The sequence below is a fragment of the Lathamus discolor genome, chromosome 3 (assembly GCF_037157495.1).
Source record: "Lathamus discolor isolate bLatDis1 chromosome 3, bLatDis1.hap1, whole genome shotgun sequence".
Lineage (NCBI taxonomy): Eukaryota > Metazoa > Chordata > Aves > Psittaciformes > Psittacidae > Lathamus > Lathamus discolor.
The window spans coordinates 21,600,647-21,625,808 of record NC_088886.1 but is presented as its reverse complement, the minus strand read 5'-3'; the positions used below and the strand labels follow the sequence as shown (position 1 = coordinate 21,625,808).

Sequence of the window (25,162 nt, the reverse complement as noted above, 5' to 3'; positions counted from 1 at the left end):
CGCTGATCCCTCACATCCAGAAAGGCTGAGCTGCAGCAGGGAGTCACTGGGCTCTGATGCTTCTGTCTTTGTCTCTCCTAAAGGTTCCCGAGCAGCTCCAGCCAAATTTCTCAGTAGCCAGATCCATCAGAGCGACATTTCCAAGACACAAGCCCAGCCAGGACATGACCAAGGGCTCCAGACACTGCTCTTCCTCCCTTTGCAAAACAGCACAGCCAGCCCAGCCCACTCCATCCCAGCTGTGCAGGGCAGTAGATTTTTCTTCCACAGGAGTCAGTGCCATGGGATGGGAAAGTACTAAAAACTGTGGTCCTATACAGGACACCATGCATATATACTCAGACTGCCTGCTTGATTTGGTCTCTTCAGAGATGAAGGAACAGCTGGAAGTAAGTCCCCCCTAGGTGCTGTCCTCTGGTGGTGTCCCCCCCCTCACTCCTCCTCTCTAGGGAAGGAGGAGTCTGGAGACTGCCTTAACCTCACAGCTCTTGTGCGCAACTTCCAGCTCAGTCTAGGAAGGATCAGGCTTGAGGGATGGGGGTGCCAAGGGGGCTGCAGCAGGGTGTTGCTGCCCGTGATTTACACACGTCCACCAGCTCCCACACAGTTCACAGGTACTGGAGCACACCTGGTCTCCCGCAAAGGATAGTCACCAGGTGAACCACACCTTCACCTCAGCCCTACAAAAGATGGAAGTGGTATTTCAGCCAGCTCAGTGCAGCCTCTGAGGGCCAGGCTTTCCATGATTAGCTCACCCAGGGCTGAATTAGGTGCAGCAGCCCACATTGGTAACTGCTGAAGAGAATTAAACCAGAGGAGAAGGAGGGCTAGGCTTTCTCCTAGCTGTAGGGTCTGCAGGCAGCCAGGTGTTACAAAAACTGGGTGGTCTGGAAAAAACATCATTGAACAGAAGCAGCCTGCCAAATTAACAAGCCCATGGCACTGGAAGAGGGGCCACACATTTCCCCCAGCGATCTTCCCACTGGGGTTGCCCAGTTTTCCTGTTTTGTGCCAAGGAGCTTGGGTGGACCAGCAGGTCCACACTGTTCAGTACTGGAAGGAGATCAGCAGCACTCAGGTTCAGGGGTGGCTGGCCACAGTCAGAGCAACAGACATGGCTCCAGATATCAGGGAGCCAAATCCAGCATCACCTGAACTCTGCACAGCAAAGCAGATGCAGAACCATAGAGGAGCAGGGAGGTCTGGACACAAAAGCATGCACACAGGAGACCAAGGGAGAGGGCAGTTACGAGCTGTGCTTCCCTACATGCGCTCCAGCCACCTGTCTTGGGACAGGAGCACCATCAGGGTGCTTTTAATGCCTGAAGCCAAGTCTTCCCAGAGGACAAAGCCCTGCCCATCACTCAGAGACATCCCTCTGTGCCACTTACCCTGTTAAGTACACTCCACCCTCTCTTTCCTGTCACCCTCACAGCCCTTTATAGGCATCAGCTGCTGCAGACCCAGCTGGGCTGGCTGGCCCTGGTAGAGAGGCAAGCCAGAAATCAGCCCACAGCCACAATGTTGTTGAATATATCCTTTGGGGGAACACACTCCTTTACAACTGAAATCCCCACAGCCAAGCCTGTCCCAGGAAGAGCTAATTGTACAGAGAGCATAGGGAGAGAGACAAGAGTGGTGTGGGGTGGCAGCCACTGGCCTTACATAGGTTTGGGTTGGTCCTTCTCCACCAACACTGACAAACAGTTGGGGATTTATCAGAGCTTTTTTGCCTTTGTATCATGTTTTCCACCACAATGTACCTCACCGTGAAATAAAAGCAGTCAGTCCTGAAAGAGGATACACACACTGTTTCCCATTGCCACCATCAGCTCTAAGGATTCCCACATGCTCTGAATCAGTGTAATTTCTCCTCTACCCCCTCCTCCTCCCTATGCCCTCTGGTGCTCCAGGAGGTAACAAGTCAACACAGCCTCTCCAGCTTCCCATCCAAGGACTTTGATGGGACAGCAGAGAGCTGGGTGGGATGGAAGAGGGGACAGACAGAGAAATGAGGCAGCAAAGACAGCATGTCAGGGAAGCTCAGGTGGGATGGTGAAAGCAGTCCAGGGCCCAGACAACAGGTCCTCAAGGAAAGGCCAATGGTGGTGGCACTCAGTTTAGAGTCACACCACTGGCATCTGAAAGTCATCTTAGGTCTATAGGACATGATCTTGAATCACTAAATTCAGCAGGGATAGTGGAGCTGAGTTAAATACAAAGCTCAAACCTTTATAGTTTGGGCTTTATTTATTTTATTCCCAATACAGAACTGCTGTTGTTGAACTTCAGTAAAAACTGAAGCAGCCACTACATAACCCAAACGAAGTCAGGGCAGGAAAATACACTGGATTGATTCCTGGGTGAGAAACAAATCCAGCTTAGCACAAGCAATGGAGTTTGAAGTGGTTTTCATTTTTTCTGAGGTCCCCATCATAAGTAGCTAAACCCACTATTGTTTGGTGTTTCCTCCATGGAGCACCACAGAGCAAACGGTGAGAGTTGATAAATGCTTTGAAACCTTTGGCCTGTGCACTAAAACAAAGCTTGTCTGTGCTGGGGGAACCTGCTGCTAACTCTGAAGGCTCATGAGATATGATGCAGGGTGAGAAAGAGAATATGACACACTGTCTTGGACCAGTCATTCTAAGAGCAAAAGAAAAATGCCAGAGCTTAATCTGAAGCTATGAAGGTTTTCCCTTCCAATGGGGAAACCAATGACTGGATCTTCAAAGTAGTGGCAAGACCCAGCAACAGGAATCTGGCAAGAGCAAAATTCAGAGGAGATAGGAGGATCCAGGTTTCAGTAGGAAGCATAGGTAGCTGGACCCTAGTATGCTCTCCTTGTTATGCCTGAAAAGTGGCTGATGCCTGGATTTTGAAGGCATCATCATGACACTGGTCTGCAAGGAAAAGCAACCACATTGAAAGAAACTTAAACTTTGGTATTTCTTGAGTTTTGAGTTCTTCAGGGCTATTTTTACTTCTTTGTGCAGTCTTAACTCCACACAAGCTGGGCCTGAATGTATGTGCAAGAATATGAGTTTTCTTTGGCTTATCCATGACTGCCGTTTCTACTGTTTTACAAAAATTAGGTTTTTGCAGAACTGCAGATTGGGCAAGCTCCAGCCATGCCAAGCTGCTGTTCTGCTGCAAGAATTCAGTCTGAAGGAAAACTGTACCTATGAGTTATTACTGAATGCTGTGGCATTTGCTCCTCAGGGTGGCTGTAGAGACTTACCCTTAAGCTTTGCAAGGCTAGGGGAAGCACTACTCTAAAGCAGCATTTGGACACCATCGTATAGAGACGACAGACTGAGGAATCCAAGGGTTAGGACAAACCTCAGTCCTCAATGATTGCAGACAGAGCTCAGAAACCACCTTTCCGGGGTCTCAAGGTAGACTGCTAAGAGTAGGGGTGTCCAGGAGCCACAAATGGCTCCTTTAGAACAGGAATCTCTTAGTTATCATATCACATCATTTCCCACTTCAAAAAGTGACTGTTCATGGTGCAGGCAGTAGCCCAAGATCAGCATCAAGGCAGTCAATGTGAATCACTCATGGGCCTTAGCAAGCTCTACTCACACTGACTGCAGTAGCACACGCAGGATCATCTGGGTGTACTGTATCATCATCCAGTGCACTGGATCCACTCTTCTGTCCAGTTTATTTTTCTCTGTTGCCCACACGTTGAACAGTTCTGCCAGTGTGGAATACCAGGGACTGTGAATTCCTCATCATGGACTCAAATTAAGCCACCAAGAGGCATTACACTGTCTATGTTAAACCCCTATCAGAGAGGGCTGAGCATGTCCCAACAATTGTGGTTGCCTTGGCCAAATTAAATTCCAATCTTGCAGCTCCATGTAAATATAATCACAGCTGCAACAACTGTGTGCTGAAGACAGGCTGTGAGCTCCTGAAAGAGACAGCACTACGGGTATTGAAGCATCCTGTCCCTTCCAGCTGGCTCAGCCTGCTGTGCTGCAGTGACTCACCCCAGAGCCAAAGCACACTGAGTTACCACCAAGTGCTGCAGGGCTTCAAAATAGCACTCAGACATCACCTTAGCAAGAGCTCTACTGCAGCATGAGGATCCCTATGTTTCCCTCTATACATTTCAATAAAAGGCATCAATACCACATGGTCTACCTTCAGACAGTGGCATCAGCTCCTGCTGCCCTTCTCTGGCTAAGTCTGCTAATGCCAGCCAACCTCCTTTACTTAAACTATCGAAACTGAGAGCAGGGAGGCCAAGAGAAACCCAGGGCTTCATAATCAGGAAAGAAACCCAACCCAGCTAGTTGGGGACCAGCTCTTAAAAGCCCACAGCTTTTAAGCTTGTACCAGTCCAGGCTGGAAGTAACCTCTTGCCTTATCTAGCCAGGAGTGTGGGGTGGGTACCGTCCCAGCACAGTCTGTGTGCAGTGTCTCAAATTCCAGCAAAGGTTTTACAATGAGCAGGTTGATCATCCTTCTTTAGAATACTTCCCTTTTAATGGAGAATCACATTTTCAATTCAAAATAGCCCCTTGGCCAGTGCTTTTCACCTATTTGAAATGCTCCCTGTTCTTTTCATCATCACAAGAAAAAACAAACAATTTAGCATTTTCATAATTTGGAGGGGTTGTTTCTTTTTCCTGCTCTTTTCATTCTCTTTTTCCTTCTCACAATGAAATACCAGAGAACAAATCATGGCCCTGGGTGGGATTTTTAACAAAATGTTAAATGTTTCATTTTTATCCTTTCTTTATCCTGTTGTCACTACTCCTTCCCCTCGAACTTCCCCGAGTCGCTGAGCGGCAGCGTTGCAATCTGTCACACGGACAGACGAAGCACGGCTGCATCTCACCGCACTGTCTGCTGAGAGGGTCAGAAGGGGCAGATCACTTAACACTACACCTGTTTTATGAATAATAATGCAGACAGTTTTGCTGGGTTCCTGGGAGGACATTTTCCCACCAGGATAAGCTCCGCATATTGAACAAATTAATGTCTTTAACTCATTTGACTCTGGTTAGCTCAGTTGTGATGGGAAGCTCCAGCAGTGCCATTCGAACAGGGAAAAGAGGAGGCAGACCTTTGAAGCAGGTTCTTCAAGTGTCTTGTACTTTCCATCTCTGCAAGTTTCACTTACAGAGGCATGAGATTATAAATTTGGGGTTGAAGAGCCTGTTTGCATTGCAAAAATATGGAGAGGGAAATAAAATAAATGAAAAAAGCAGCTGAGAACAGGATCTGCAAAGCTTTAGAAGACTGAAAATTATCCACGAGCATGCCAGGTTTGTTTCACATTGAAATACTCCACCTGAACCAAAATGAAGCACTTCAGGTTTTCCCTCAGTGACTGGACTAGCTCAGAAAACAAAAAAAGTACATTAAAAAGTCACTTTTTAAATTACTTTAAAAATTTCGAAGAATTCAAGGAGTCCAGGAGTTTCTTTGTAAGGTGGTGGAATGAAGTGTTCTGATTCAAAGCACCAAGTTTCTCCAGGTTTTTCCTTAGCAGGAGCTACAATACCTGTCCTTTCTTGGCCAGGGGACTGTGCCCTGAGTGATGCTCCTGTCCTGATTTGGGCTGCTTGAGAGTTTTGGAAGCGTCCCTCAGCCCCATCCCAAGCCAGAACTGTGACCACAGCAAAAGAGGACACTGCTCTGCCAGCTCAAATCAGTGTCTCTCTCATATATTATTTTATTTGTTTTGTTGGTTTTTATTGAGAATGAAAAAATAATTTAAAGCAATTATCTGTACAGGGGGCAGGGGAATGGTTAACTGGTCAGAGGATCTGTGGCCTCCCACAGCCAGGCCAGGGAGGGTTAGAGGAGGTGATTTACAGCTGTACAAAACGCAACAATCCCACCGAGGACGAGCGGAGGGAGGGTGGGAGCTCTCACAGGCTCAGAGTGGAGGGGTGGGAGGCTGTGCAGGGGCATGGTGGGGACAGGGTCGGGCCAGAGAGAGGCCAGACCCTCAAGTGACCTGAAGGGGTGTCTCCAGCATCTCCATGAGGAAGGTGTCAATAGGGGTGTCTCCAATCAGCTTGAAGAAGAAGAGGTGCTCCAGGCACTTCAGCCCGATGGACCGCAGTGCCGGCAGACGCAGAAGGAGTTTGGCAAACCTGGAAGAGAGCAGAGTCAGAAGCATGTGGGAGGCACTGGCTGCCCTCTCACAAGAGTTTCCAAGCCTGCAGCAGAGGATCAGGAAAGAAGAGCTCAAATTCTCCCCCAAAATGGCTTGGGAAGTTCTATCTTAGATTCCCCTATGCCTTCAAAATAAGCATTTCGCTCTGCATGTGTGGATGGTAATAGAATCATAGAATAGTTTGGGTTGGAAGGGACCTTCAAAGCCCATCTAGTCCAAGCCCCTTCAATGAGCAGGGACATCTTAAATTAGCTCAGGTTGCCCAGAACAACATCCAGCCTCAGCTTGAATGTCCTTAGGGGTGTATGTTTCCCAAAACAGATTTTAGCATTTTGAAACATAAAATCCAAGCAAATAAACAAACAAAAACCCCAACCAACCAACCAACCAAACAAAACCCAAAACACCAAAACCCAAAAAAGATACATCCAGATTCTCTCTCCAAGACTTACATCTCCGTGGTGCCATTTCAAGCCTTCTTGAGAAAAAGAATCTTCCAAAACTCCCCAGCCTCCCGAGAGTGTGCAGCCCCTCAGCAGTGCCTCTGCCAGCCACTGCCTCCCATTTCGAGGCACAGCTGCAAGGAGGTGCAGCAAGTAAAGTGCATCCCCCTCCCCACGTCCCACTTGTGGCACTCTGTGGTCACATCCAGAGCCAAAAATAGCAGAAGATGCTGTGGGTACATCACTTGGCTGGTGGCAATGGGGATGGGTCCAGCTGCCGGTGCTTCGAGAGCTCGGCCAGTAGAGGGTATGATTGGATTGAAAAGCAAGAAAAATGCATCCTGCTAGCACCAGAAAGGCTCTGGCCCCGGATTAGGGCTCTGAGAGGACAGGCCAGCCTGCGGGAGCTGGGTTGCTCAAGCAGTTCTGGTTGGTGTCCTCCTGTCGTTTTGAGGGTGGCCCAGGCAGAGCTAGCACAGACACCTCCGCCTCAGTCTTCTCTTTCCACGGTGGGTGTTGTGCTGCCCTGGGCTGCCTGGCTTGCTTGGGGACACTCACCGCCCTGGCTGCTCAGGGTACTTCTGCTTTGTGTAGGCTTCCAGCGTGGCATAGACCTTCTCCCTCAGTGATTCCACTTCTGAAGGGCTGGACAAACCCTTAGCATCTGGATGAAGGAGAAAATAGGGGTAGGGAAGAAATCATTGCAGAGGGGCCTTTCCACTGCAGAGTGACTTCTTGCAGTGTAGGAGAAGACTCAGGCTCTCTGTAATCATGGACCCAGGGACTGGGACAAGTCTGTCTGCAGTCCTGCCTGATGCTCACTGACACAGCCCTCCTGCCTGTGACCTGCCACGGCCCAGAGGGTGTGCATGCCACCTGAGACTGCCCCAGGCCTCAGACTTACCTGGGTTAAACAGGACAATGGCTCGCAGGCACCCCAGCTCTGACTTATCCATCTGCATGTCTTTCATTTTGGACACCAGTTCTGTCAAAACCCTGCATATGGTGACATGGGTGGGAAGAGGAACACAGACAGGTACAGACATCAAGGCGGCGGACTGAAAAACATCTGGGTCAGGCACTGGGAATATCCCATATTCTTCTCTGCAGGAAGAGGCAACTTTGAGGGAAAACCATGCCACACACTGCTCAACAGCATCCAGGGACCTGAGCATCGAATTCACTCCTGTTCTCATTTTGCTCAGCATGTGGTCTCTGTGATCCATTTGGACGATGAAGAAAATCTGCACCCACTTAAGGAAAACCACATGGGGTTTTCTCCACATTTCACTGTGCAAAACATGTGAAGCATGCCAGTTAAGTAAGAGTGGTGATGCGCTGCCCTGCCAGGCGGGGAGCAGGCATGGCATGGATGGTACATATGCAGTTGGTACATGAGCAAGTTGGGGTATAAGGCTTTGCCAGATAAAGCTCTTGCTGATCAGTATTAGTTGTAGATCCAGCTATGACAAACTCTAGAGAAAAGGCAGAGAAGCATTCCTCCCCCTCCACACTCAACCAAAGACCTCCTTCTGCAGCTGCAAATCCCTTTCCAAGGTGCTTTCATTCCATTCTTGGTTTTTCAGCCAGTCAAGCATCCCTTCCTCATTCTAAACTAGTTCTGGCCTAGATGATCATGGGTTCTTACTAAGGATATGTTGTCCATTCAGAGAGGAAAGGCAGAGCCAGCCTGACCACTGGTGCTAGGGGATGGCAGAAGCAGGCCACATACCTGTCAAAGATGGAGCCCACACCAGCACTGTGGGCACTGCTGCGGTGCACATGCAAGCCCGTGGCCAGAAGGATGCCATCTTGCACTGACACAGAGCGATGGGAGAATGAGGCAATGAGCAGCTCATTCCATCCTGCAAGAGGAGGTGTGTAGGACACAAAAGACAGTCAGCAAAAGAAAATCAGTCCCACATGGAGCAGGAGAGCTGGTTTCTCCCTGCTGGCTTCAGATGGGGCTCGCAAGAGAGATAGGACCCCAAGTGCCAACTACACCCTTGCCAACACTGCAAGGGGCGGCAAATTGTGACCGGCAGCAAGGAAGGTGCAGAAAAGGACTCAGGGAAGTGGGGAGACACTATTTTTTCATTTTGCACATTACACACTAGTGTGCCCCACACATAGCGAGTTCCGCAGTTACAGGAATTACATGAATAAGACATTTATTCACACTTCTCCAGCCCTCCTACATGTCTGCATGAAGAGAGGAACAAACAGCAGATTCCACTGCGCCACAGACAGCCTCTACCAACTGCTCATCACGGCTCATGATGGAGTGCTTGCCCTGTTATAGGGCAAGCAGGGACAGATCAGATCAGGATTTCACATTCACCATCCTGCCTGGCTGGCACAGCACACAGCCCAGAGGAGGGATAATGGATCCAAGGATAGCTCCAGAGACCCCAGGTGGGAACATTACCTGCCCGGAGGAGAATGACTTGATCTTCCAGGGTCAAGTCAGAGAAGTGAGGGATTCGCTTGGCCCACTCAACAAGTGTGAAGAGCTGCTTGTCAGCTGCGTGGCATATGTTGGTAACAGGGTCATTTGTCTAATTAAAAGCAATATCAAAGGGAAAAGAGGAAAAGAGAATTTGTCAATGAAAAATCTTTGACAGTCACTGTCTGTATTGCACATGGTATCAGATCAAATGAATGATGCTGAGAGCCACAAGTAAAATGATCAAACTGACAATAATCTCAGCTGTGCTGGGAAGAGAAGAGATTTATTACCACTGTCCCCTCTACAACCAGCCAAATCAGCTGGTTGCTAAGCTTTTCTGTTTGCTTGCTCTTTGCAAAGCAAGTCCTGCATGGCAGGCTGTAGTCCTACTCCCCAGGGCGTATCTAATCATCATCAAGCAGCCTCTGAATGGGCATGAACAGCAGTTTCATCCAAACCAGTAAAACCACAATAAACCTGCTGAGTCCAGCTCCATTCCAGTCTTGGTCACTTCGGGCAGACAACCAGTGTCCAGAGCTGAGAATCTCCAGCATTCAGATATCCCCCTATTGACCCATTGAAACCAACAGGAATTAAAAAAAAAAAACAGCTAGGAATTTAATGTGTAGCCTGTTTTCTAGTCATTCAGAGTAGCTTCAAATGAAAAAAAGGTTACTGATTTTTAGGCAGTGCAAACCAAAAACCCCTTGCAAAAATGCTAGCCATTCACATGGGGTTTAGCTTTTCAAATCACACCTCAAAGGCTCTCATCTCAAGCTGCAAGTGATGTTAGTGCCCTTACCGAGCTCTCCGTGTTCACATCGCTGTATGCCTCTGTCTTGGGTTCGACTGCCAGCTCAGCTTCTAGGATCCTCTCCACAGGCATGTCCTCGCTGCCACTGCTTGTGGACTCTGCTTCGTTCTCACTCCGCTCCCTACTCCTCTGCCTCTCCTCCTGCACAGCTGCAGAACAGAAACATGGTTCTACATCCACAGCAACACTTACCTGCTTGTGCTGGGTCTCTTTCCTCTGGGAGGAAACTCGATCGTGAGGTTGAGAGCAGAAAATAAATGGATATTTAAAATGTAAATCCAGAAACATGGCTGCCATCATTAGCCACCGATAACATTGGGGTTGCTGTAGAACAGCGGCCTCCAAATCTGATAAAAAGTTGTGATTTCCAAGATATGAAGCTCCAGAATATAAGAAAGAGGAGTTGATACCTCCAGGTGGCAGCCTAGACTCAGCCTAGACCCAGGACCCAGACATCAAGGCATGCTGTGCTTGCACCATGCTTTGAACACTCCCACAGTGGCTAGCACATCCAGCAGCAGGATGGACCATCACCCCAGCTGGATCCACACACGCTGCCTGTCTCATTCCTGAGCAAAAGCTTACACAGCCTGGCCCAGCCCTTGTGCCACCTTCTCCTCCACTACCTCTCTTCCCAACCCTCCGCAACAGACAGTAGCTCCTAGCACCTCTGAATGCTCCAATCTCTTCTCCCATCTCTGTATATTTTCCAAAAGAGAAATACAATCACTGAAACTCTCTCCAGATCTCAGATATTAAATCCCAGGGCTGCTGGGTGTGTGGAAGACAGGTTGGTGTAGAACACGTGTATGTGGTATGCCAAGCCTTGTGCTCAATAGAGGCCTGGGTACACATTTTTTTCGGAGAAAATCCCGATGGGAAGAAAATCCTGCTAAAATCCAAGTGACCAGCAGGTGTCATGTCGGTTTAGCTCATCGCTGGGCAGAAATGTCCCAAAACAAAATCCTGCTAGCATCACTCTTCTGTGTGAGAGGCAGGTGCCTAGAGTGCCTCATAACCCCTAAGGGACAAGTAGGCAGCTGGCCTGGCCTGTGCTGAGCTGTAGGCAGTTATACACCTGAAATGAAAGGTTCAAGGGGAAGAAGCTGGTGGCAAAGCTGGCCCCTGCCATGCAGACATTGGTGCTTCAATATTCAACAGCTGAATGTCTTCCCCACCTGTTAGCTAAGCACCAGGCAGTGGGTATCCAGAGGAGTGGGAAAACCAACAGGGCCAAGGGATTAAAAAGACCTTTAAGAGGAGAGGGGACCTGCATAAACACGAGGGGACACCAAGAAAGGAAAAACTCAGCAAGTCCACAGCTCATAGCAAGCCTGCGGGAGAATTTGACCCCCATTTTCTCAATTAAGTAAATGCTGATGGAAGAAGGGTGTGACAAGCTTTTAGGTCAGGTACTTGGATTAGGAGATTTCTTTCCCATTTGTCTTTATAGCTCTGCTGTTTGCAGTGGTGTCAGGAAGTAAGTCCTTGCATCAGTCTTGCCTTACTCTGGCTTACATTAGGGTGCTTTCAGGGGAAGGGCCAAACCACAGGAGGCTCCTCAGCACTGAGACTTACGACCACTTTGCACTTCTCTGCATTTCTCCCAGTTTGGAGGATGTGCTTCTCAGGACTGCCCAGCTCTGGGGAACTGGCGGCACCCAAGGAGGTGGCTCAGTGGGACATAGAGCCTGGCACTGAGGGTGGACAACACAGGATGCTCTCCTATGTGCTAACCAGCTGGGGGAAGCATTTGTCCTCCTTAGAGTAATGGACAGGAAGAAGCCAGGGAAGTGTTTCTAAAGTCATCAGAAACTTAGTGGGAAGTCATGCAGGGTTCCATCCGTGTCCAAGCTGCAATATGCCCCCAGTTTCAGCAGCTTCCGGAAAGCCCGGTGATTATTGCAGCCAAACCCCCACAGAACCCACCAAGATCCTGGTGTTTAAATTTTCAAGCTCTGCAAAGGAAAGTTGAGTTGACACCCTGGTCCTTTGAACCACTTTGCACCCAGCTGGAAGGGAGAGCTGTGCCTGGGATTAGGTTTTTGATTCAAGCTTGGCATTTTGCAGTCCCCCACTGCGCTAAGTGATTGAAGCAGCACAGTATTGATGATACTGCAGGGAACAGGACAAGGTCAAAAATGCCCTGAAGCTGTCAGTGTGGGTTTTTGAAAAGCTCTAGCCTTGGAGGGCTACAAAAGCCAGATTTGCCCTGAAGAATGTAAGGAAAATTTCTCTAAGCCCATGCCTTCCACCAGCACTCACATACCTTCCCTCTTCATGCCCATCGCGAGGCACTTCTGATAGCGGCAGTACTGGCAGCGGTTGCGTTGGCGCTTGTCTATGAGGCAGTCCTTGTTGTCACGGCAGGTGTAGATCAGGTCCTTCCGGATTGTCCTCTTGAAGAAGCCTTTGCAGCCCTCACAGCTGTACACCCCATAGTGCTTCCCTGGAGAGGCAAGGGGAGACCATGAGTAGGCAGGAAAGTATCTGCCCTTCCCTCCAGTGTGAAGGAGCTTGAAACAACCCCAAAGGTGAAAACCCTGGCTGCACAGTATCACTTTAGCAGGCCTGAGTTGGATTTAGGGGTTCTTTCCAGTAATAGTGACCAGTAGCAGTTAAACTATAGGAATGCTGCTTTCCTGTGATAAGGAGGGACTGCAACCCAAGGCAAGGATGTGGAGCCACATCCTGGATGCAGTGCAAGTGCATTAAAGCCATAGGTAGCAAATGGGGTGCATTGATACGGAGGGGGTCTGCAAGGCACAGCCAGTCGGCAGGTCTCTGCAGTAGGAGAGAAAACCAGGCATAGGCAAAGCCTTGCTAACACAAAGCACAGGTAAATAAGAACACAATTTTTTATATTTACCTTTGATAAACAGGGACAAAATGTAAAATATTATATATTATACGCATAAGGGAGAAAAACATAGCTTTTAGATTTGCTCTCTTTTGGGCACAGCACAATTAATCTGCAAAACCCTTAGGTAAGCCATACCTAGCTATGAATCCTACAATGCCACTATGACACCAGCAATCCTCCACAGGGTTCATTCCTGCACGAGCCTGGCTTCAGAGCATCAGGTGAGTCTTCATTGCACAAAGCCTTCTCCATGAAAGAAAACCTCCTACCTGAGGACCTGTCCCCACAGATGGCACAGATGTGTTTGGCTAAGGATCCTGGGCTTGTAGATGGGTAATTCATGTTCCCGATCCCTGGGAGACCTGGCAAGGGTTTGACATCCTCTGAGCTGCTGACATTGTTCAAGACATTGAGCTGCAATAGCAGAAGCCACAAGACAGGTTAGAGGATCAAGACTCATACCCCAGTGAAACCATCCCCAAATTGAGCTGACCCCTCCTTTATTGCTCCTGCTGGGCTCATCCCATAAGCTTATCCCCAGCAACTCCATGGGGCTGCCATGGGCAGAGAGACATCATCTGGTGAATCCAGCTGGAGCAGTTTAAGCAGATGCCTGGTAGCAGATATTGCCTCTCATCCTGCCCTGATGCTGTAACCAAAGCCAGTACTCAGCATAGCTGGAAAAGAGCAGGCAGCAACCCTCAGCTGCTCAGTTACAGCTTCCAAGCAACAGCGCTGGCTTCATTAGAGGATGCTGGTCTCTGTCTGCTTGCAGCCTTGAGCACCAATAGCTTAGTAAGGAACAGCTTTGCAGCCAGGCAGTTTGTTGCAGTGAAACCTACACTGCTGCATGGCTAGGGAAGCCCTAATGATGTTGAGTGAGTTAGCTTCCCTGATTCACCATAAAAAAAATCTGCATGAACACATAAAAAACATGGCCATCTTGGTTACTCCCTGGGACTTAGGTCCCTGACACTATCACAGCCTTGGGAATGGAGCAGGTTTGGGGTTACCAGATGAAGAAAAAGGAAGGGGCTGAGCATCTAAAAATCGGCTTCAGTAAGATGCAGACAAATGGCCCAGAGCCCCCAGCTTGAGATCCCCAGGAGCTGCTCGTGGCTGCTGCAAGTTAAAGGTTACAAACCGACATCGATTAGAGACTAAAGCCTGATGTTGCCCAGGGCTTCCTTTTATTGCTATTTGCTTTCTAGCTGTTGTTGGCAGTGCAGTAAGGATTAAGGGCCATTGAGCACGTCTTTTCCAAAGCTGTCTGGGCAGAGCAATGTCTCCCCAAAACCACTATGAAATCATCTTTCCCACTGCCATTCTTTGAGGGCTGGGAATGGTTTCTTCCTTATTAAGCTTGTTTTTAGCAGTCACCCCAATTTATCAGATAAAGTTCTTCTTCCCAGCAAGAAGGTGAAAGTAGGGACACAAAACAAGGCTTTGAATGAAAATCCAGCTACAGATACTGTTAAAGTCTCCATAACATCTAAACCACTAGATTTCATGCATGCTGTTGCAAGTTCTCCGTTTGCTCCAAGAAACTGCCCATTTACCATTAAAAAGTATAATTTCCACAGGGGCTTTCAGGAAAGAACAAGAAGAGCTCATCCCATTGGGATTTTTGGACCGGTCATTATGAAAAAATAAAAAGGTGAAGCCTGTGTTTATCTTCCTTCACACTTCCCCTGCATTTTCAAAGCTTCAAAGGTCTGATGACATTGAAAATACAAATTATCCAGCAAAAAAATTACCACATTAGGAGCCAGGTTGTTTTGCTCCTCTGGAAAATAGAAGTGCATAGGGAAAAATTGCCCAGAGGAATAGAGGTTCACTCTCCCCAGCAGAAACCCAGCCCAGGCACTGGCAGCTGTAAGTATAATGCTTCAATATTGGCCCAAGAAAAAGGGAAATCAAACCCTTCCTCCCCACAGGTATCCAGCCACATTTTTTTAATCCTGAAAACTTTTTGGCAAGATGCTGAGCCAGGAGGAACTTCTTACGGTTTACAGTGTTACCCAGAGCTCAGCTACCACCTTTTCTTTCCCTCTGGCTGCACTTTAAGACAGTAACAGGGAGAGAGGATGTATGGGAGGGGGAGGGAATAGGGCAGTTTTAGCCATCAGTGTCCTCAGAGCTTGACTCCGGCAGGTTAAGTGCAATCACGTATGATATCTGGGACAACTACTTGAACCCAAATCCATTAGCTGCCTCTCTGCTGAATCCCCAAGGCCCAGCTGTCTCCTTGCATTAGAGGCAACGCAAGTGAAACCTGCTCCTCAGAGCTGGGAACTTGGCACAGTGCCTAGGCTGGGGAAACCACTTCCCAGAGCATCCCCATCCCCAGAGGAAAGGCTTCCACACAGCCAGTGCTGCCACAGCTCCACCACCACAAAACACCTGCCCTGGGTGTCATGGGTACAAGTATTGTCAGGTTGATGGGAGCAGCTGGTGGTGCAAAGGAAGGAAGGATGCCAGGTGCACCCACTGCAGTCAGACCAGATCCACACAGGAGCTGAGGATGCTGGTAAAAGGTAAACCAAACCTGCCAAATCACCCTGTACTCTCTCAGAGCAATTCAGGGGCCTCTCCACACCACCCTTTCCCAGCCCTGGTGGCAGGCACAAGGAAGAGCTTCAGACAGACTGTGGAGTTAGAGTGGTACATGGGGCAGAGAGGGCTTGGGGACCATCTCCTTGCTGCTTCTTCAGCAGAAGCCCAGAGGCTTTTGAGTACTTCCTACCTTCAGATCTCACTAATAGAAACCAAAGTCTTGTTAATAAAAGGCAGAATTTCTACTTAGATCTGAACTCCCAGAACATTTCAGCACACTAACAAAATTCCATGCTGCCACCTTCTTCCCAGCCATGCCAGAGGTGGTGCCAGGCTCTTGGGCAGCACGTTCCTGTCCCTGCCCCACAAAGCCACACCAGGAGGCTCCCAGCCCATCCATGGCTCTGGGGAAGCACCAACCCTAACACCTTGGTCTCTCCGCTGTCTGAGTGAGCTCAGGCAGTAAGGATAGCAGGGCCTTGTTTTAATTCAGTCAAAGTTTATGTGCAACACGAAGTATGTGGCTGGCATTTAGGACTAGCATTTGCCTCTCTCTAGAAAGTCTATCTCCTTTCCAAATAATGAAACAAAGCAGATATCCTTTTGCAGGAAGAAGAGGAATGCTTCACGTGCTGCAGCCCTCGGTTATCCTGACTACTTCCATGTACAGTAATTACATACGCTGCAAAAGATGCAGTGAAGGAGAGCTGGACTGCACCCACAGTGAGAACTGACCTTGGAATTCTCTCTTCCCACTTACTGTGCAGGGTATCTTGAAATACATACAGGTATCTTCTCTGTGTCTGTGCCAGGGGGGTTTATGCAGAAAGATTCACGTGCTGGAAATTGTTCTTTACAGCTCATCTCCCAACTGAAATGAGCTGGTGGCCAAAAACCACCAGACTCCACACCAGCCAACCCACACCCTCAAATTTTGGGACCTGATGCAGTCTAAACACTGTGAATTGTAGCAAAGCAAGTACGTGCATCTGCATACCTGTGGACTTGCATGTGTCACAAAGTTCATGCCTGGGGCTGAAGGCAGTGAGACAGGGTGTGAGCTGATAGAGGACGCGATGACTCTGTACGGTGAGCCCAGCGCGTTCACTGGAGACCCGATGGCATTCATGGGGGACGGCAGTGCCCGGGAGGTGTTCACGGGGGCTTCGAGGTAGTTGTGGTGCCCCTCCACCGAATTTCCCGAGGAAAGGCTTGATGACAGGCTCACAGATGTGGAGCTGCCATGGACAGGGGAATCTACAGGGAAAAGCAGAGAGATTAAATACACTATGAGCAAGGTTGGCTGTACAGCTATCAGCTGCCCAGCCTTGGTCATGTTCTTCCTAGTAGGTGGTGCAGTGCTGTGTTTGGGCTTCAGTCTGAGAACGATGTTGATAACGCACCAATATTTTAGTTGTTGCTCAGTAGTGCTTACCCTGATCAAGGACTTTTCAGTCTCTCACTCTCATGCTCTGCCAGTGAGGAGAGGCACAAGCCAGGAGGGAGCAGAGACAAGACACCTGACCCAAACTAGCCAAAGGGATATTCCATACCACAGTACAACATGCATGATGTATAAACTGGTGGGATTTACCCAGAAGGGACTGACCACTGCTCAGGATGGTTTGGTATTGGTCAGTGGGCACTGAGAATTGTATTGTGCATCACTTGTGTTTTCTGAATTTTCATTTATCCCTTTTTGTTGCTCTCTAATATCCTTAACAATATTGTTATTTCTGTTATTATTTCTATTATCATTGTATTTTACTCAATTTCAATTATTAAATTATTCTTATATCAACCTGCAGGTTTTGCATTCTTTCAATTCTCCTCCCTATCCCACCTGGGGGGAAAAAGGTGGGCAAGCAGCTGCGTGGTACTTAATTACCAGCCACATTTAAACCATGACATCAAGGCTCTAAGCCAACCAGCAAACATGTCTTATGCTATAAATGGAAAGAGCAAGATGTTGGTTATGGTACATGAAATAGAGTTACATACAGCAGCAAAACGTATTATAAAGATAACGCTTTATAATCAAATCTTCTTTCACTGCTTCGGTGCCTCAGCTGACTTGGAAGAAGGCACCACTGCCTGCCTGCTTCTGTTTTTCTCTGAATTACTCTCTGAGGTCCCATTTCTTTTGTCTAAGCTGGCTCTAGAGACAGTGCACATCTGAAACCATGAAATCTCCACTCATCAGGCTGGAAACCCCTGAATGCTTCCCATGTCTTATGAAACACCTTTTCTCTCTGTGATGGCTCAGGCATCATGCTCAGCAGGCTCCTCTTGCCATGGCTTAGCTCCTTCCTTTCCCACTCACCAATCCACTATGCTATTTTACATGATCCTCCAGCTGTCAAAATTTAATGCCAGCATCTTCTGGAGAAGCTGGAGCAATGGAGGACAGAAACTGCCCATGACATGCTGGCAACGCAGATGGCAAGGCACCCAAAAAATATTTTGTCCATTACTTTGCCTCACATAGTATGAAACAGAGCAGAGACTATTCCCACAGATGTGCCTGGCAGACAACCTCAGAGACACAAGGAAAGAGGGCTTCCTCCTCCCGCACTAAAGAACCCCAGTGCACATCGCCAAACTAAGCCTCAGAGTAGCCCCATGAGACCAATCTGCCCCTGAACCCCACTGGGAAAGAGGAGGTATAGAAAAGCAATATAGTCTTGAGCATTGCCACTTCAGGGCAGTCTCTGAGGCTGAATGCCTCACCCAAGGTCTAAATGCTTACTTCTATAGGACCAGTCTCCTATTCAGAGGGTATCTGGGCATCAAATGCCCACTAGTTCTGATAGGTTATGTATCTAGCTGTATTTTAAGGATTTATATGACCTTTTCTCCCTCCCCTAGAATTTACCAACCCCAGTTAGCAATAGCTGTACTAACATTTCAATGAACCATTGTTTCTCTGTTGGTTTTTCAATACAGGAGATCATTCCCTGGAGTAGCAAGGAAAAGATGTTGTGTGGGAAGGTCACACAGTTGGTTTTCCATGGCTGGCATAAAGGATTCTTGTTCCCATTGCATTTGCAAGTAAGGGAGCACTTTGGTGTTTTGTTTGTTTGGGGTTTTTTTTCCTCCTTTTAACATTATTGCAAAGTTATTTACGTGACAGTGTTTGTTATTTTACCTGAAGTAACAATCAAATCTGATTCAAAGGGAAGATGCACAATAAAGACGGGAAAAGGTCAGCTTGCTGAATAACATTAAAGACATTTGTCAGAGTCAAGGAGGACTCGATCTGCTGTTATCAACCCACTTCAGACTTAATTCTGCAGGAGGGGTGGGGGGAGAAAAGGTCTTTGTCAATTCTTGCTTTGGCTTTTTGGATCAATTCTCCCAGTGGGAAAGCAATGTGCAGAAAGAGGAAGCCAGCTTAATGACAACAGCAGAAGCCTTAGAGGCAGCAAGGCAGTCTGAAGGCAGAGCTAGGGCTCCTGCCTGCTGCTGGAAAGAGTCATCTCACATCCCCCTGCCACCATCATGGAGGCAGGCAGCCTATTTTCTGTTAACAGACAGCAAAATCTGTACCTTGTAATGGCTTCCAAGCACAAAAGACTTTCACCCCAGACACAAGTGCCAGGAGAGCATTTAGCAGTGGGCAGAAGATGTGGTTTTCCTGGCCCCACCCCTATCTATGAGCTCAGCTCACAGAGGCACCTCAGTTGTTTCCTGGGACTTTAAAGGACTTGTGCCAGAGAAAAGCAAATGCATTTTTCATCACCTGTGAGTAGTCTGGTACCATAGCATGCAGTCCTGCCCAGCATCTGTAGCACAGACTTACAAAGAAATTGCTTTTATGCCTCTTTAAACAGCTAGATAAACAACATTGCCTTTGAGGATTCTTCAGCTTGGAAAATAAGCCGCTGAAGGGGAGACTGGGCAGAAATCTATCACACCAGGACAGCTAAGGAGAAGAATGATTCTTCATCCTTTTCCATTAACACAGAAAAGGGCATATTTTGAAAGTATCATGCAGAAGATTTAAACCAATAAGAAAAGACTCCCAGGAGAGTTATTTAACTGCTTGCATTTACATCAGACCTTACAGAAATGCTGTCACCACTAAGTTTATCTATTAGAGAGGTTCCCAAGGACACAGAGCAAAGCCACGTAGACTGCTGTCCAGGACAAGCCCCATGGTGTGCTTGTGTCTGTGCCAAGAACGCTATGGCCAGGTGAATCCACTAAACTCCAAGATGGGATCAAAAGTTGAAACGAGGAATTGTGAAGAGCTTGCGCCTACCTTTTTTAGCCCAGCAATGAGACATCAAAGAAACATGAATGCATGAAGGAGATGGACAGAGAAATGAAAATATCTACTGGCAAGCACAGTAGATATTTTTTACACCTTTACACAAGTGTAAAGCCAGGCTTTGCCAGGGCTTGATGATATACACCAGAGTGAACAAGCTTGTTTCCACAGTGCCTGGCCATGCTGTCCTGCTAAGGCTGTGACAAACCCATTGGTGAAAACCACCAGTGTTAAGCTACCATTTACTCATGAATAATTTTATCCATCTGTTACAGACTGTAATACCAACTGCATGAAGAAGCGTTTGAAACAAAAAGGAAAAACAAAAAATAAAGGAGAAAAAAAAGGGCAGAAAGGGGCGAAGCAAAGCGCTCCCGCAAAGGTGGTCCAAACTTTGACTCTCAGTCCCTCCCTGGGATAAGTTTGCCAAGTCAGCCCCTGTGGGAGCAGAAATGCACCCTCCTGCATCGAGGAAATTTCCTACCATGGGGAAATAATTCCTTTCAGGTTGTAGTGCTCCAAGAGCGATATGACCTGGTAGCAATCACATCTTATCAGCTTGTGCAAGTAGCAATTTGCACAGCTGGCAAAAGGTGTGCAGAAAGAACCATACTTAGTTCCTGAGCTGAGTAACCTCAAAGTTGTCTCAGTCCAAAGGAGACAGGGTGGCTTGGACAATGCAAACAGCAGATATTACAAGTGTGATTAATTTTGGTCAAAAAATACTAAATGAATCTGCAGGAAAATACCGATGCTCTGTGTCCCACATCTCTCAACAGAAAGCACTCAGAAAGACCTGGGGCTTGCAGTGGTGGCATGGTCTTCCTCAAGGTATTTTCTCCCATGATTTGGGAGACAAACAGAAACGACAGCACAGCAGCAAAGGACAGCAAGTAGCTGCTCTGCAGCAGAGAAGCAGCTCTGGGACAGAGCAGGGGGCACTGAAGAGACAGGACTCAGTCCTGCATGCCTGCCACAGCCGGCCGCCTCTGCCTTTGCAGCAGCACTCGGCACAGGTGACATTTACACAGGCCAAAGCGGGCCCCGAGTCTGTCCGTCAGGTAATGTGAGGTGACAAGCGATGCCGGGGATTCAGCCGGCTGTGCCGGAGCCCCGCAGAGCGGAGGGCAGCCCCGCACTGGGAGAGAGGGCTCTGCAGCTGACACAGCCCCTGCCTGTGGGCTCCCAGACCGACCAGGTCCCCCACCTCTGCTGCGGAAGATGGGCTGAGACCCCGCATCCAGCCAGCATCAGTGCTTGCAACTGCTTTTAACCACCTGCTCCAGATTCAAGACCAACTTACTTCTGATCCACAAATGGAGCTGTTTGCGTCTTTCTCCTCTCTCTCCCTTCTCCACATTAATGCTTGGACATTTCAGGGCAGCCTGATACTGTATTTATTTCTGTTCTGGAGGAACAGAGGTAAATAGGACAGGGGGTTGCTGCCCTGTGTAGCTTCTCTGATGTTTCCACTGCAAACACAGCCTACAGAGAAGTCAGTGCCTCAATCAACCCTCCGCAAGCTCTCTTCTACAGGAGCACACACAGTCCAGGCTCCTCTTTGCAGGAACCAAAGCCTGAGAAGAAGAAACCTGCTTCTGGGTGCTTTGCTCTTTCAAACTGTCTCTGCAAATGTACCACATTACTTGCTGCAGACAGCAGCTGTGTGTTGAAAGCGTGCTCACAGACACAACGTCCACCCTGTTGCTTTAGCACTCAGAATAAAGATCATATCTAATAATCATTCTGCTGACATTAGAAAAAAATAATGAGAGAAGACCCTAAGAACGACTTAGTTCTCATACCCTCAAGGACATAAGCATTACCTTCGTGCACCAGTCACTGAAGCAGAGGACACAAAGTATGATACTTTGCTTCCACCTGTGTTTAGTCTCCACCTTAGCAAAATCGTAGTCCAGTGATGGGAAACTTACATGAATAGCCTTATAAAATCAGGAATAGAACACCACTGGCTACATCACAGCAGATGCATAGGTGTCTGACAGATGCACCTGCAGAGCACAAACTCCAGTTCCACTACACCAGTGCTGAGCAGCCAGCTCTGGGCTAACATGGCTAGGCTGATCCAGGACCTACATTAGCTCAATCAAGCCAGATTGGATACCTTTGTGCTATGACCACTTCACAGGTAAAGCTGGGGCGGGCATAGAAGCAAAGACTATCTACAAGAGTGTGCAAGTGACCCCAAATGCCTGGGAAAAGGCAGTGGGAAGATAAGCATCCAAGCTGCAGCCAATAAAGCTGTCTTGATTTACACCCAAATAATGACAGGAAATACCAGTCTCAGTAATTACATTTGAGCAGAAAGTGGAATGAGGATGCAGAGACCAGAAACATCCAAGCTCTAAGTACGCTATTGAACCAGTATGGGTTGTGAGTTTGTTATGGTTAATGCCTTCAGCTGGAACACCTAGCAAAGCCTCAAGAGGAAAGATATCCATGTTAAACACTGGGGTTTTTCTTCAAATAAGGCCTAAAAAGCAGTCAGGCTTCCTGAGACCTGAGAATCCCTGGTAAGCCTAGAGATGATGACACTTTCAGCCTTTAGTTTTCTTTTTAACGTTAGAATCAAAAGCTGGAACTTTTCAAATAGTGAAAACCATGCTTGTGTTTCTGAGGCCCCAGATATACATGGAAGAGGTTCATATCGTTCGCATGAGCAATTAAAGTTGTCCTGCCTGACACACGACTAGCAAAACTTCGCAGATACTTCATCCTCCGCAGATCAGAGAGCACCGGGAAGTGGGAAGAGACGTGAACAGAAGGGCTGATTTCAGGAGAGGAGCACTGGCGTGTGTGGGAGGTACAGCTTGGCAGGCAGCTCGTCCTTGGGGACGACCTTCAAGGGGAAGTACCTGTGAGAAACACTCCTGAAACTGGATGCAGTTATGCAGCAGGGAACCCAGGTTAACTGGAATCAAAAGTTTTGTTGCTATGTCTGCAGGAGTAGTTTTTATTTAATACATGGAAGCTAAACTGAGTAACTGTACCCTTTCTGGTGGTATTTTTAACTGTCCAAGCAGATTTCCACAGGCAGTACAGATTGCCATGCTAATATCCTACAGAAAGGTTATTGTTTTCACCTTGCTTTTCAGGTCCAGTAACCTTTGTGCTTCCATCTTCCTGCTCAGCTTGGAGTCAATAAATAATGCAGCCTTCCCCTGCAGCTAACACATGGAGGAGCAAAATTTTTTGTCTGTGTGCTGGCACATACATGAGCAGGGGCTTCTACAACAGGGATCAGCACAGGGCGAGAGAGAGTTTCCCTCAGCTCTCTGGGTGCTGGGAAGAGTTGCTCCTTTTACTCTCAGGTAATGGCTCTTCTGCCACTCCTGCAATCAGGGCCCACCCAAAACCTGGGCCGTAAGAAACCACGGGCTGGAAGTACACAAGATTTTCACCTGCTCTGGTACAGGCTCAGCATCAGATGCTATTTTGAGGTCTTGCTCTGATTTAACTGAAATACTGAGTCAATAGCTTGAGATGTCCAAGGACATTTGGACAAGAAGCACCTGCAGTGTAACCACATATTCTTTTCCAGTTAGTACCCTAACAAGGTGTCACATCCCCCTGATGACCATAGTAACACACGAGTTGGATGAAATTTCTCATCTCTGAAGAATAAAAGTTGTTGCATTTAAGGCCTGAAGGTTTTTTCATGATTGCCTGATCAGGTTTCCCACCTGGCCAGCAAGATTTTCGGCACAGCATCCACCAGGAAAAAATGCAGGTTTCTGCCATGGCCTTTAAACAACTTGGAGAGGCTACAGGTCCCTATCAGAAACTATCTCACTGGCTGCAGGGCCTGTGGCTGCCCCAGGCAATTGAAAGCAAGTGTCTCCTTCTTTAAAAAAAACAAAAATTAAAAAAAAAAAAATCTATGTTTCAGTAGCTACAGGAGTTGCCCAGTCACTGAAATTTCTCACATCTTTTCTGGGTCAAAGAGCCCTCTTCCATCTTCACATACTTCAGTTACAGGTTCTGACATGGCAAGCTGTGACAGACAGAGAAAAAGGATCCTGCAGGTCACAAAACCTGAGACCATCACAGGCAAAAAAGGTGCCAGCCAGCAAGGCAGCCCCACTCCAGACACAACCGGGGTTTTTCTCCCCTTATCCCCCAAATGACCTGACCTAACCCCACTCTGCTTGGGAGAGCTGACAAGATTGAAGCCAGAGGTGGCGTGGCTACAGGCCAAGTTACATGAGTACTAATAAAAGAGACTTTGTGGAGGAGCCAAGTTAGCTCTTGTCCCCAACCAACACTGCCAGAAAGTGCAGAGAGAGAGGACAGCCAGCACAGCATCTTTCCTTGCCCTGGGAGCTGAGCTTCAGATGAAATGCATCCTTCTGGAGAATAAAAACACATTTTGAAGCCCTTTCTTTGTTCCTATAGCCCAGGCTGTGAAAGCAAATCCATCTGCCTTAGTGCACATCTCCTGCTTTAGATGTCTAAGGGTGACTCATCTGAACGCTTGCCCTGCTACTCTCCAAACTCATCTGTAACACTTTAGAGTCTGACTGTCCTTTTCTCACCACAAATTATGTACTTATTACCAATTGGTGTATGTACATTCTCAAATTTCATGGTGGTATTCAGACATTTAAGATCAAAGCGAGTTATACACACTATTGAAAACATGTTCCTTATTTCTAACCTGAATGTCCTTAAGCTCAAAATGAAGCCCAGAATTTCAGAGCTGAAGGAAATCAGAATATAATAAGATCTAGACCTGCCAAACAGGAGCAGCCACATCATCTTAACTACCCTGCAGCAACAAGGTGCAAGAACAATGAATGCAACAAGCTGACAGCCTAGTGTGGACACTGCCCTTTTCCATTGCCTTGATGTCCCCCTTCATAATGCAAGCACAGGCAGGACCAGAAACATTTTCATAGCTATTTTAAATAAAGGGGAAGCAGCAAAGACAACATATCATGGGCCTGGTGGAGATGCAGGTTGCCTGCACGGGCTTTGTGGTGAGGACCCCAAAGCAGTGGGAAGCTTGCTACACCCCCACCCCCATCATTGTTGGTCACCATGATCTGTCCTGCTTCATCTCTCTCAAAGCCTTACTGTCTCCTTGTACAGTACACGGGCCCCTCAAGTTGTCTGGCCAGAGCAGCAATTGCCTTCTCAAGCAGCCAGAAATCTCTCTCTGCACACCCAACAACCCAATGAGAGGCAGTCCCACACCACCCACCAGGCTGCCTCAGTGGCATGGAAGCCCTCCAGCCTTGAGGGGAATGTAGATGCAAGTGGTAACCTGCAGGTCTATAGCATCTGGGGAGTGTAGGGCAGGCCAGAGTGACTGTTTTAAATCAGCCCAAGCAAAACTTGGCCAATGCTTTTGCATCTCTGTCAACAATTCACCTGCAGAAAACACTTCTTTCTAAACCAAATTAGAAGCAGGCTAAAACTTCAGTTAAATATACTTCTAAATGAAAGTTAAAGTTCCAATATACTGAACTTTGGGCTGGAGAGCAGTCCCTTCAGATTTATTGGTGAAGCAGAAATACCTCTGCTCCTACTACCAATTTCCTCCTCTAGAAATCTCCCAAACGCTCTACCGAGTGCTGTGACCCCTGTCTCTACAGGGAT

The 25,162-nt window shown here is 47.8% G+C and overlaps 1 protein-coding gene across 3 annotated transcripts in view; it reads right to left on the bottom strand.

Moving 5' to 3' along the window:
- Positions 1 to 5,668: 5,668 nt before the first annotated feature.
- The window catches only part of RXRG (retinoid X receptor gamma), a 38,313-nt gene continuing 18,819 nt past the window's right edge, over positions 5,669 to 25,162 (bottom strand). For all 3 annotated transcript variants that reach the window (XM_065673997.1, XM_065673999.1, XM_065673998.1), the window contains 9 exons: positions 16,265 to 16,524; positions 12,981 to 13,125; positions 12,118 to 12,297; positions 9,837 to 9,997; positions 9,014 to 9,143; positions 8,318 to 8,450; positions 7,490 to 7,581; positions 7,144 to 7,249; positions 5,669 to 6,119 (listed from right to left, as the gene is read on the bottom strand). In XM_065673997.1, the coding sequence (XP_065530069.1) occupies positions 5,972 to 6,119; positions 7,144 to 7,249; positions 7,490 to 7,581; positions 8,318 to 8,450; positions 9,014 to 9,143; positions 9,837 to 9,997; positions 12,118 to 12,297; positions 12,981 to 13,125; positions 16,265 to 16,524 (1,355 nt within the window). In that variant the 3' untranslated portion in view covers positions 5,669 to 5,971. The remainder of the gene's footprint in view (positions 6,120 to 7,143; positions 7,250 to 7,489; positions 7,582 to 8,317; positions 8,451 to 9,013; positions 9,144 to 9,836; positions 9,998 to 12,117; positions 12,298 to 12,980; positions 13,126 to 16,264; positions 16,525 to 25,162) is intronic.